The sequence below is a fragment of the Zootoca vivipara genome, chromosome 10 (assembly GCF_965207765.1).
Source record: "Zootoca vivipara chromosome 10, rZooViv2.hap1.1, whole genome shotgun sequence".
Lineage (NCBI taxonomy): Eukaryota > Metazoa > Chordata > Lepidosauria > Squamata > Lacertidae > Zootoca > Zootoca vivipara.
In genome coordinates this window covers 50,185,085-50,199,105 of record NC_142593.1, presented here as the reverse complement: position 1 = coordinate 50,199,105, position 14,021 = coordinate 50,185,085, and the positions used below count along the sequence as shown (strand labels likewise).

The 14,021-nt window shown below is 39.2% G+C and overlaps 1 protein-coding gene and 1 long non-coding RNA gene across 33 annotated transcripts in view; both read right to left on the bottom strand.

Annotated features, from left to right (window-relative positions):
- LOC148684471 (uncharacterized) overlaps positions 1 to 14,021 on the bottom strand; it is a 662,448-nt gene that overhangs the window by 151,738 nt on the left and 496,689 nt on the right. The gene's annotated exons all lie outside the window — the stretch shown is intronic.
- Positions 1 to 14,021, bottom strand: part of TCF4 (transcription factor 4) — a 365,743-nt gene that overhangs the window by 135,837 nt on the left and 215,885 nt on the right. For 22 of the 32 annotated variants that reach the window (XR_015946088.1, XR_015946085.1, XR_015946086.1 and 19 more), the window contains 2 exons: positions 9,725 to 9,854; positions 9,504 to 9,553 (listed from right to left, as the gene is read on the bottom strand). The exons of the other annotated variants lie outside the window; for them this stretch is intronic. Coding sequence is in view for 15 of the 22 variants with exons in the window: in XM_035100880.3 (XP_034956771.1) it covers positions 9,504 to 9,553; positions 9,725 to 9,854 (180 nt within the window). In the remaining 7 variants the exon portion in view is untranslated. The remainder of the gene's footprint in view (positions 1 to 9,503; positions 9,554 to 9,724; positions 9,855 to 14,021) is intronic. 32 annotated transcript variants of the gene reach the window in all.

Below are 14,021 nucleotides of genomic sequence, written 5' to 3'. Positions count from 1 at the left end.
CAATTAATCCAGAATGCGGCAGCTAGACTGGTGACTGGGAGCTGTTGGCAGCCTCCGAGACCACATAAGACCTGCACTGGCTCCCAGTACGTTTCTGAGCACAATTCAAAGTGTTGGTGTTGACCTTTGAAGCCCAAATGGCCTCGGTCCAGTATACCTGAAAGAGCGTCTCCACCTCCACCTTCTGGCGGTTCCCTCGCTGCAAGAAGCCAAGTTACAGGGAACCAGGCAGAGGGCCTTCTCGGTAGTGGCACCCGCCCTGTGGAACGCCCTCCCACCAGATGTCAAAAAGAAAAACAACTACCAGACTTTTAGAGGACATCTGAAGGCAACCCTATTTAGGGAAGCTTTTAATCTTTAAGAAATTAGTGTATTTTAATATTTCTGTTGGAAGCCGCCCAGAGTGGCTGGGGAAACCCAGCCAGATGGGCGGGGTATAAATAAATTATTATTATTATTATTATTATTATTATTATTATTATTATTATTATTATCCTGGACAGAGGTAGCTTGGCCACATTTTGCTAACCTCAAGACTGGATTACTGCAATGGGATGTTGCCTTATACTGAGCCAGCTCATCAAGTTCAACAGTGGCTCTCAAAGGTTTCAGGTAGGGAATCTTTCCTAGGGGATGAAACTGGGGCATTCTGCATGGAAAGCAAGATACTCAGCCACTGAACTACAGGTGTGGAGCCGGCTTTGAAGAGATACTGAAAACTGCAGTTAGTTCATAACAAAGCAGTTTGTCTTCTATCTAGAGAGGGGCAGCTGGAACATGGATGGTTTTCACCTACAAAATTATAAGCAAAATTGTAAGATGAGCTTTCTCTGAACATCTAACATTCTGAAAACAATTTTTGTTTGTATTACTTAAGCAATATGTTTCCTATGGTTTGAAGAGAGTCATCATCATTTTGTTGTTGACATCTGTCTGTCTCGAGAGACAATGGAGTATGCCTCCAGGGGAGAGGGCAAACCGCTGTATTTGCAGCACTGAAGTGACCTCCTCCGGATACAAGCCTGGGCAGTGTGTATGGAGGTTCTGGACTGCCCAGATGACAAGACCTGCCTCTATGTGGTCCAAAGGAAAGGAAAGCTTTCAGAGAACAGAGGCCCTTACCCCTCCAGATCAGTTACTGGCTGCTAGAAGAAGAGGAAGGAGACTCAAAGACCTGTCAGGTAGGGACTAATATTTCAAAAATGATCAGAGTTTTCAAAAGGGAGAGCTACAAAGGTCAGTGCTTCCATGGTAAATATCCAAAAGCAAAACAGCAACAGCTGCCTTGGACTAGAATAATAAAATGCAATTAGAAGCCATGACATTTGAAAAACAGCAAGTTGGTTTTTTTATTATTATTATTATTATTAGACACATTTTGAAGTTTATCTCTACAAGCATGAAAACTGAAAGTTCGTTTTTAAAAAGAAAAGAATGTAAAGTACTGAAATTTTAAGGATTCTACGAAGAATCAATCAATAGAACAGGTGATGCTCACAAGAGTGAGAGAAATGTCTTGAACTTCTTGGTTCAGAGCTGCTTCTCTGCTTTCATTTTCCATCTCATCAGCATTTAACTTTTAAAGTTTACTCTCATCTCTTGAGGTACAGCAACTCCACCTCCTCCACAGTTGCAGCAGCCTCTTGAGGTAGAATAATGAAATGCATCCGACATGATTGGTATTTTTTTCTTTTCTTTAAGCACCTGGACTTCTTCCCTCTCTTATCCTATCAGTGGTACTTCCACTGATTTTAGTAGCTGATTTTTCTGCTTTCGCTTCAGCATTTTTAAAAAATTGGTTCAGGTGTTCAGATGTAAAACAAACCATGGTTTGGTGTGACACCTGAATACAGTCCAACACTCTACCCTTGAGTACTTCAGTGGTGATTTCCATCATCATGTTATATCTCGGACAAGCCAGTTTGCAAATTACACTCTCAGTGCAATCATGGGCCCATGGAGTAGAGCTGATTTTGAATGTGTGAACTAGATCTACAATTCTATTTTTTTAAGTAAGTTTTTATTGATTTTTCCATTAAACTTTTTACAACAACTTAATCTACAATTCTATGATCTCACTGTACTTCAGAGGCACTCTCAGTGCCTTGAAGCTCATTTTGGTGTCCAAGACTAAATTCCTACCTCTCCCACAAGTTGGTGTAGGAACAGTAACATGGCAACCACAAATATATGTGTGGCCCTTATGAAAGGACCTTCCTTGTAAACACACGCACACACACACACACAAAACCCAGCTACAAACTATGGTAAGAAAACATGCACTGTATTATAAGCAATAAAACACAAGTGCAATACCGAATATAAATAGAACCATTCCCACTTGGGTCTTGGGTAAATCAACTTTGGTGGTATAAACTCATTTACAGAAGTGAATCATGATGTTTGAATTTGGAACTAGTAAGATCGGTGCTCTTAGTCAATTAAGCCATCTCGGATGGTAAAACAAGATTTAATCTATCCCACTGATCAGTCCATTTTTATGCAGACATTTATGTGATCTAATGCAGATTCAGAATGCATACGTATTCTGGGCCAAAAGTACATGATATAATTCCAGAAATGGCTGGCAGTGGAAAGAATGGCAACCACTCAGATGTGTGCATACATGTGCTTTCTTACTGCACATGTAGAGGATTAATTTTGCATACGGTATTTATATAGATACAGATATCAATGTGCCAGATGACAGAATTTGTGTGCTTGTTGCAATATGTGGCAAAGCCATCAAAGGGAACCCAGAGCAGGGGTCTGCAGGAAGGGATGACCTAGATTCTCAATAGTTCCCAGTGCCCACTGATGTCAATGAGAAAATAATAAAGGGCTGAGATTTGAAAGACAGCTGAAAGAGGTGGCAGAACCAGTCTCTCCTCAAGACACAAGGATCACTTGTATTGGGAAGAGTGTTTCCAAAATGCAGTGTGTCCTAATTATAACCTGCTCACTTTCTCCCATAGAAGTTAATGCTCCTCTATTATAAATAGAAAGAGGGCTCCAGTTGATTGCCAGGGAGGGGCAACATGCTCCCTCCCCTAGAAATTGGAAAATGTAGACAGAGCCCTGCGGGATCAGTCCAAAGGCTCACCTAGTCCTCTTGTCACAGTGGACAACCAGAGGCCTATGGAAGCAGAACAAAAGCATAGTAGTGTTCTCCCCCACTAGAGTTCCCCAACAACTGGTGTCCTGAAGCAAACACCAAGGTAACAACAGAGAGGATCACCTTCTCTTGGTTAAGTCCCTTTTGTTATTTTCTCGCATATAGGGTAACAGTTCTTATTCACCCCACCAGGAAAAGAATAGGAGCACTCAGGGACATTGATGATGGCAGTAAACTCTGATGCCAGCTACTACTGACAGGGAAACAGAGGGGCACATATGGAACGGGCCTAGACTTTTCCTTCCATGGATGGAAAAGCTGCTTCTGTTGACTCCCCAAACTTCCACAAAAGTGTGGGAGGTGAAAATGGAGGCTGGCGGGAATCATCAAAAAGTCAACCCCACTATCCATTAGTGTCCTCTAAGCATACCAGTAACTTGACTCCAGAAATTCTCCCACTTATGGGAGCAAAATGTTCACCCAACCCAGTCTGTATGGGTATGCAGAGTACACAAATAAATTACTATTTTATTGGTTTAATTTTCTTACATTTACATTTACTTTTTTCTATTATGGAATCCAAGGTGGTACACCTATCCGGGTACTGACCAGAATAAGGCATACTTAGTTTCAGCAAAGTTGTGGCCTCCTATACATTCAGACCACCCCTATCTACCATTCAGGAACAAACATGAATTTCAAACCAACAGATAAACAGAGGGATATTCTTAAGGGATATTCTTTTCTGCTCTCCTATCTTAGGGAGGTTTTTCTTAATCTTCAACTTTACATATCACTTGCTAAAAAGACAGGTGTATTCCAAAGTTGATTTCTTAAAGCTATTTACAGAAAGCCATGGGAAATGTCAGTAACTGTGGCAATGGCTATTGAAAACTGAGCAGATGTTACTTTTTTTCAAACTTTCTCAGCAATTATGAGGACTGGAATCTTGCTTTTAAATAGGTTAGTGAGCAAAAGGAAGTTTAAAATTAGCTCTGACAAAAGAAAGTTGAAATTTATTGTGCAATGTCATATTCCAGTTGGAACAGTGCTGGCTGGCTATTTTTGTGATAAAACAGTTCTCTGTATTTTAGATGACTAAAAATAGACGGGGTTATCAATATTGTAATATTTTATGGAGAACAGAGGAGGGAAATAGAAACAATGCTGTAATCCATTTCATTTTGTTCAGGTGATTATTTCCAACTGTTGCACGTTGCACCTGAAGGCTAAATTTCACAACGTTCAGTTGCATTTTACTGTACAGAGTTTTAGTTCTGAGTGTTTCACACATTCTGTTCCATGTTAGGATCTTGCTTTGTTTGTTTGTTGGTATTATCCCGTTATTGAAATTCCATGACTTCATGCTCTAAATCAGGCATGTCCAACAGGTAGATCGTGATCTACCAGTAGATCACTGGACGTCTGTGGTAGATCACCGGTAGATCAGTGGCTCCCCCCAAAGAAGCTAAAAAAACTTTGGCTCCCCTAAAAAACACAACATCTTTGCCCTGCACCCCTAAAATGACCTGAACCACCAAAAACAGGGCTTTCCTTTCTAAAAGAAAGTTCGATGTTTCTTTCCTAAAGAAGCTCAACAACTTTTACATGAACCCCCCCTCCAACATGGGCCTTCCTCTTTCCTAAAAAAAAACACACAACAACTTTGACCTGAACCTGACCAAAAGGGGGTAGATCACTCCCAGTTTTTAACTCTGTGAGTAGATCGCAGTCTCTTGGAAGTTGGCCACCCCTGCTCTAAATCTTTTAACATTAAGGGGTTTATTAATTAAAACACAGTTATGGTCTTCCATGCTGTTTAAATATAGCAATCTTATCTCTGCGCCTGGACAGTCTTTTCATATAAATACAATATAGCCAGATCACAAAGATCTCTATTAAATTTTCTGGGGCAGAAAATGAAAAAAAGACATTTGGGTGTGGAATGTGTGTGGGAAACTTTTGTACATGGTTAACTGTTCCAGATCAGCTCTCTGATTTCCACCCCTCCCTCTAAAAATTCAAATAAACTCAGTGCTTTGATGAAGCTAAAAACACACCTTTCATTCTAAATTTAGTCCCTGTTTAGGATAGATAAACAGTTGAAAAAGCTGCCAAGAATCGAGACACCCTGCCTGGTGAGTACTGCCAAAGTTTTCGTCTCTCTCTCTCTCTTTTTTTTTCTTAGTTCAAAAGAAGCCTTTTATTACATCTAATAAACTCATCTGCAAGGGCACAAAATTCCAGAGTCCCCGTGTACATGGGTAAATGGCACAGAAAGAATATGATGCCTCTTGGTTGCACTAAGTGGATGTTACCTTTTTGAAATGTATGGTCTATGAATGGAGAGCAAAATTCATTCATTCTTCGGTTCACACATACACTTGGTAAACGTAAAAGCAAACACCAGCTAAGAATCAGCTCAGCTGAAAGTACATGCCCGGCCAATCCACACATGTATTAAGGGCTTTTCCTTTCATGTTGAATAACGAAAATACTTTCCAAGTAAAGAGCAGTTTGGTCTATGTACCTTTGTTAACTCTGTAACTGTTTGTCACTTAACGCCCTGGTTTATACGTTACCTGAGCAGTGCACATGGCATGGCTAAGTCCCACGCCCCTGTCTTGTAAAATCTAATCCTCAAAGTGATGCACCGCTCAAATTAATGGGACTAGCATCATCAGGCTGCTGTGAGGGCTGCAGGTCTAGTTGATGAGACAGCCCCCCAAAAAAGAAAGGAGCAAAAAAACCTGAATGCTCTATGCAAAGTTTCTGCCTGAGGTTGTTTCAGAATGACTGCGTAATTCACATCCATAGAATGTGCTTAATGCGCTTCTTGGAGTTAATTGACAAAGGTCTCCTTCTCATGTAGGGAGGCAAGGCAGCATCTTTCCCATTATGTAATTCCCTCTAGCTGCAGGTAATTGGCTGGGAGGTGCAGATCATGTGGGAAAGAACCACATAATTACCTGTGCTTATATGGTCGCAAAATCCGTACACAGCTCAAGCCCCTTGGGACCAATGCCATGAAAAAGCTGTGTGAAGGGAGCTAGGGACTAATTTACATGTATAGAAATGTAATAGCCCAAAACCAATGGCAAGCATGTTTTCAGTTACTAATGCTATTGCTAGTCGCCATTGTTCCATCTAAACAATGAAGCAATTCCTCCTCCATCCGGAGGAGGAGGAGGAGGAGGAGGAGACAGTGAAACTGAGGCTTGGTTCGGACACTACATGTTGTGCATGGCAGGTGTGTAGGAAAGCAGTGGGGGGGAACAAGTTCAGGAACCTATTTCCGAAAGCCCCCGTCTCCAGGCACGTCCACTCGTAAGAGCTTCTGGGGTGTGTGTCTCAGACTCATATCTGCAATTATTTCATAGCCACTAACATGCACGCCGTACACACACATTTAAAAAACTTGGATGAAGAAGAACAACACTGGAGCCAACCTTGAGATCAGGCGATTCTTCCCGCAGCCCAGCATATCCACAAAGAATAACCCAGACTACTGATGATCCAGGGATTATCTTTATCTTTGCCCATAGTGACAAAGTACTGAAATGATCATGCTTATGCAGGAAGGAGCTAGCTGCTTAACACCGAGTCAAGCCAGTGGTCTTACTTCTGACAGGTCCCCCCCACCAAAAAAGGACAAAGAGCTTAGTACCTTTCCAGAAAATGTTTGTTTGTTTGTTTGTTTGTTTGTCTTACTCTCTCTCTGTCGCTTCTCTTTCTCTATATAGCCATGGAAATTTGTCATAGACATCTGTGCATTAACACAACTCCTGAAGCCCTTTATAAACAATTGTATGAATATTCAGTGACAGTTTAATACCCATATTTTAATAGAAAGAGAATAACATTTTCATTCTATCAGCTAAGTACAATATAATCTGTTTAGTCAATTTATAAATGAGTACTGTTTATCCAACGTAACAGCATCATCTACTATAATGTGATAAGATGCATTATTAAAAAAATATTTTGCCCTTTAATAGAGTATAGTACTATTTTGAAAACCTTTGCATTTTAACTACTGATAAAAAAAATCACAACATATTTTGATCATGAAGGTGATTAGCTGTTTGTTCAAACATGTTCAAACATGTTAAGGAACAATTATTAGACACACACACTCACACACACACACACACACACACAGAGAGAGAGAGAGAGAGAGAGAGAGAGAGAGAGAGAGAGAGAGAGAGAGAGAGAAAGAGTTCTTGATAACTTGATATATCTCAAAATAATAGCATCCGGCAATTTGAATTTCAAGGAAATCATTTGTAGCAAAATTGTTTTTCTCTCTTGTTTTTCTCTTTCAAGCAATAAGGTTTCAGTGCGTGCAAGAAACAAGATGAACTACGGAATCCAAACTTTGTAACTCGAAGAACAAATTTTGCTAGGAATTAAGGAATCCTAATTGGTTAATTTAAAAAAGAACTTGTTCCGTTCTTTTTGGTTCAAAGAAACGGCCAAATGCCTGAAATGTCTGAAAGGGAAATAACAACAACAGAGTTCTAACCCTTAAATGGAAATGGCAACCAATCTGTTTTTACATAATCACAGCAGTCCTCTTTCTTTACAGTTGTAGCCATTTCACTGCCCTGCATGCGTTTAGCTTCCTAAATGGAAATATGTCCCAGTCAAACAGGTTCTACACAGTAAGTGTACAGATATGGGAGAAAATGAGCATTAGAAATACAGAGGCACATGATTTTTCTATCAGAATTTATCTGAAAAAAAGAGGAATCTTTCTGTACGTATTTTTAAATGAAGAAAATGCGGCACTACATTCTATTAAAATTTAAGCATTCTAGACATATACAAATTACACACACAAAAAGGTGTATAAAGTTCTACTCCAGAATGCTTAAAAGGTATACTCGGCCACATTTTGTACTGGCCTGATTCAAAATGTGAGAAGCAGCAATATGTATTTCTCATAAAAGCTATTAGAAGCTAAAGTTTCAAGTAAAGATGCCATTTACTAAAAACACCATGGTTTCTTTAAAAAAACAAAGCAAGAAACATTTATGCAATCTGATTTTAAATTTGTCCTCGTTTTTTTTCTCTCTGTTAGTGAAAAACAGCGAAGTTTTATTTTGTTGTCAACTTTTATGTTTACTTCTCGAGTACTGTCAGCAGTCTGCACAAGGGTTCACATACCCATATCACTATTGCTATATTAATTAAACATGTCCATTTAATTCCTTTCATAGCTTCAGTCGCTTACTGATAGGACAATAGCAAAAATGGAAATTAAAAGTACTAGTTTTATAATATGAAGGTTTTGCTATTGATTTGAAAGTCCATCTAATTTATGATCACATTAGTAAGTGCTATGCCAAATGTAGGATTTCTCTGATGTTGGTGAATGTTCGATTGCACTCCCTTGTAACCCCCCCCCACTCCCACAATACACATCTCCACAATACAACTACTACAATTGGCAAAGTCAAATATTTTTAATTCTTAGATCTAAAAGTATTTGTTGCTCTCCTGCACTACAGTGCGTTGTTGTTACTTATCTACAAATTCATCAATATGGTAGCTGCTTTAAAACAGATCATACTGGTGTTTTTTTTTACACATCAGCATTTTTTATTATTAAAAGAACTCACAAAATCCATGAGCCAATTATTTCCTGCATGAATGCAAGGGCATTATAATATGAAAAAATATATCTAGCATTTATTGCAAACACAGTCTAAATATATGCAGGTAGTTCATTACACACACACACACACACACACACACACAGTCTCACACTTCCTAAAAAGAAGGGGGGGGGGGGACAACGACAATCAGGGTATTAAATGTGACTTCATTTATTACCATAGCCCATAATTCCTTTGGTAACACCTGGAGTCAACTGGTTTGACACCTGGAAATCACAGACACTGAGACAGCTATTTGTGCAGGTATGCTCACAGTCCTAATTCAAAAACTTCAGTAGGAAATGGAGACGTCCTCCTTCTATTCTGGGCTGAGACCCATGTAAATGTTTCATAAATCCCTCTTCACAAATCTCTTTTAACATGCAAATCCATAAATCATCATAATACTGACAAAGAAGTTAACCCGCACGTGAAGCTAATACGTATTCTATCTTGAACCACATACTGGTAAGACTACCCAAACTAGAGGCACTTTTTCAGAGTTCTATTTATATACATTTTTAAAAAATGCAACAACACCCACCAAACTTTTTATTCCCACAGGTCAGAATTTTATAGACTTCTCTGTTTTGTCTGCCGGCATGATGATGAAGAAAACAAAAACAAAAAAAAACCCCGCTTAGGGTAGGAATCGGTTTCATTTGAAAACATGTTAATCAAAGGAACCAGTGGAACCGCAAATGGTAAGACAGACAAGGAGTACTTACTGAAGATGGTAAACCTGGAGGAACCTTTCGAACTTTCTTTGTTTGTACTTCTGAAAGAAGAAGACAAGTGTGGCTGTAAGATGCATGTTCGCAGGCTCACACCCTCCAGTCTAAGATTCAGCACTGAGCTAGCATTTATTATTAATTACTTGCAAGACAGAAGTTCAGTGTAAGTTTCCTTTTAGAAATGTGGAGAAAGGAAGTGGCACAAAGTAACTCACCCACAGAGGTACTGTGCAGAGGCCTTCTTCGCGGATTATTGCTAGAATACTGATAGTACTGAGAGCCAGGTTTGGTGGGTGAGAGCGCGCCTGGGTTGCCCATGTCCATGTCACCTCCGAGGAGACTTTGCTAAAAGATTTTTGAAAAATAAGTATTGTTATATCTAACTTCTCCCTTGCTCGCCTTTCTATGCTGATTCAAATAATACACACACACACCTTTTTTTAAGTAAAAAAAAAAGGTCTGTGACTGGCAAAATGGAATACTAACACAAAAAATACTTTATTTTCAGATATGACAAAATTAGTTCTGATGCAAGTGATTTCTTTTCAGCGGAATACGTATTCTGATGGTCAAGCAAATGCTTTGGAATTTTACAATAGCCTTCCACTGCTATTGCTGAAAAGAAATAACAGCTGAATATATGAACTCTTTTGGAGCTACATCAAGTAAAGATTCCCCCCCCCCAACCTGTTTTGTTTTAAACTTACAGGGCGAACAACATATATTGTGCTCATCGGTATTTTAAAAATCACCCTGTTGCTACAAAATCATTTCGTCATACAAGAGTAGGTATTTTACCTAATAATGGGGGGAAATGCATGTGTTAAATATAACTAAATAGGAAACACAGCAAATACTTAAAAATACAATATAAAATGTGTTAATCAGGTTAAGCTGTGATGTGAAAATAATAGTATACAATGCAAAAATGAACTAGTGTTTCGCTAAATTGCTAAGGGGTGGGAGAGACTGACTCTTAAAGCAAGTGGATAGAAGACGTTGCAGCGAAGTACTTCGACAGCATCTATTTTATTAAGTAAGACAGTGAACATCCACAAATATGAAATGTACTTATGAATGGACAATAGCTATTGCTAAACCAGAGGAAATGATATCTCAGTGCAATAACAAGGAAAAAGCAAAGACTGACATTTTCTAAAAATTCTATTTGCTATAACTACATTGAAACTTACCCATAATATATAAATCCCCTGATTATACTCTGCAGTGAACACATTGTTCTTTTAATTTTTTTCTGGTATGCAATAAAACAGGTGCAGATACTACCATTTATTTTATATGATGAAGAAATTTTCCATTTAATAAAGAAATTTTAAAATTAAGTACCAAAAATCTAACTTTATCGTTACTTGTAATCAACTTTTACTGACTGAACTAATTACTGTACTTGATAAAGTACAGAATGTGTTTTCCCTAATCTAAATTCTAATCACCATGTCACTCACAACAGACTTAGTAATGCTTCACTAACACACCATTCACATGCAAAACACCCTAAATAGGCCAATTATGACTCTGCCCCTGTTCCCTGGTTAACCCGCTGAGAACTGAAAAATTTCACAAGGCAGTCACCAACTAAAACAAAGGCTCCTTGTTTTAAATTAAGACAGTCTTTTTGATTCTTAAATAGCTCAACAAAGTGCCATGTCTTCGTCTGAAAGCAGTTGGTCAAATATGACCCATGAGCTGGAAAATACTTTGTAAAATAAAAATAAAATCCAAAGATAACTTTTTCTTCTTCTTCGTTTCTTTTCCTAGATGTGCAACTGGTAAATCGCTAGTGCATCATCAGCTACTTTCATAATTTTATGTGGTAGTGTTCAGTTTCTAACTTATTGCAAAAGAAAGATTTTTTTTAAAAAAAACCCACACATGACTGAAAATTGCAGAGCATTAAAATCACAAATTGTTTGGTATATAATTAACAGCTGACAAGCATATTTCCCTGTTGACCACTTTATTTGCCTTTGACCCCCCCCCCAAGGGGGGGTGTTCTGAATGTGTTGCACACTGTTAAAAATAAATATTGCAAACTTTTCCCCACCAAAGTTTTAAATCTTTCATAAGAATCTTGGGAGAGGAAGCTGATTTCCCAAGTCCAGAGTTCAAGCCAGAATCAAGGACTAAGTATTACCAACCTCTTACTAATACATATTTTATAAAAGGTATGGAATTCTGATACAAAATCAGACATATTACATTTGAGTATGGGGCACCTACTAGAATGAGCTACATATCTTTGCAGTCAGATATAAGCAACAATCAAACTGATAGAATATATATAAAATTAACCAATTATCTCTCAATATATTCACAGTATCATGTTTCCTATCAGGCTGTTTGTTTCTTGTCTCTGTAGCTCAACACTAAGTTTTAATGTAACTAGGAACAAGTCGGAAATAATTGGAAACCAAAAGTGTACAAATCCACTATTTGACTTGGTTTAGTTGGAACTGTCGCTATTCTTTACCTTTAGCACAGTCCACAACTTCAGTGCTGAGATAGCTCAGTCAGTAGAGCATGAGGCTTTTAATCCCAGGGTTGTGGGTTCGAGTCCCATGTTGGGCAAAAGATTCCTGTATTGCAGGGGGTTGGCCTACATGACCCTCGTGCCCTCTTTCAACTCTACGATTCTATGGGCAAAACATTTCAGTTTTCAAAATTTCCCTGTTTCCCCGAAAATAAGACATACCCATAAAATAAGCCGTAGCAGGATTTCTAAGCATTTTCACAATCTAAGCCATACCCTGAAAATAAGACACAGTGATAGGCGCAGTTCTGGAGGGCGTCAAGGAAGAGGCGAGGCTAGACACGTAATTAAAAAATAAGACACCCCTGAAAATAAGCCATACTGTGTCTTCTTGAGGAAAAATAAATATAAGACAGTGTCTTATTTTCGGGAAAACACGGTACAAGGCATGCTGGAATTGTGAAGATGGAAATAGGGAAGCCCGTCACAAATTATGGGCCTGTGATATTTCCAGAAAAAAACACTGCCACTAAGATAATCAGAAGTGCACTTCAAAGAAAGTAAAAGGTAAAGGACCCCCGGATGGTTAAGTCCAGTCAAAAGCAACTATGGGGTGCGGCACTCATCTTGCTACAGGCTGAGAGAGCCAGCGTTTGCCAACAGACAGTTTTCCAGTCATGTGGCCAGCATGACTAAACTGCTTCTGGCGCAACGAAATACTGCAACGGAAACCAGAGCACATGGAAATGCCGTTTACCTTCCCGCCGCAGCAGTACCTATTTATCTACTTGCACTGGTGTGCTTTTGAACTGCTAGGTTGGCAGGAGCTGGGACAGAGAAACGGGCGCTCACCCCATCGTGGGGATTCGAACCGCCAACCTTCTGATCATCAGCAAGTCCAAGAGGCGCAGTGGTTTAGACCACAGCACCACCCGCGTTCCTTTTGCTTCAAAGTAAGCCCCAGTGATGTAGAGTGAGACTAGGACTGCAGGATTGTTAGGACTGTAGCTTCAAACAAGATGATGCAATAATCTAAAAAACACTTTGAAATGTGTACAAAAAGCAACAAACGTGCATTTTACAATATGTGAATATACATTAATCAGGCATGCTAGCAATTGCACCAAGTAAATGCCTACCACAAAACACTGCTGGCTCTCCCCTCCAGCTTGTCGCATAAGCGCCTCTAATTTTGCCTTTATTTAAGCCTTTGTTTTTCATTGGAACAGCTAAGTCATTCTTCTGAGGCAACAAAACATCCTTTTACGTGCTCTTATGGGGGCTTCTCTAAGTACTCCACTGGGGAGAACCAAGATAAATATATATCTACTCATTCTGAGATACTTGTAAATAGAACAACAGGCATTTACTATTGTTCAGCCAGTGCTAACATCTTGTAGTTGAGGAAAGGGAAGACTGGGAAATCATGAGGCCACCAAGTAACATTTGGACTTTCTGAACCTAAAAAAGTGAATAAAACATAGTTAATAAATCTACTACTGTAGATTTATTCGGAAGTGAACCTTTTGAGCTGCCCATTTTCTCTCTTGTACTCTGATAAGGCTGTAAGGGTTGCACGTACTATCATTTCAAGGATATCACTGTGTATCACCAGCATGCAGTCAAGATAAAGAAAACGTTACAAAACCTAACAGAAATAGGCTTAGATGTATCCAAGAAATTTTATCTCCCCGCCACTTGAATGTCAGAACCCCCTATCACAAATTGCTTTTGAAACCCTGTACACATCTGCATATGCAGTAAATATTTAAGAAAATATAAAAACTCCCTTGAACATGCAAAACTAGTTATGCAGTTCCTATGGTCCAGGTCGGAGAGGGGTGGGGGCAGAAATATTTATTAAAAATTAGTGCCACGATCCAAACCAAAAACCAGTCTTACACATAAAGGTAAAGGCACCCCGGACTGTTAGGTCCAGTCATGGACGACTCTGAGGTTGTGGCGCTCATCTTGCTTTACTGGCCGAGGGAGCCGGCGTACAGCTTCCGGGTCATGTGGCC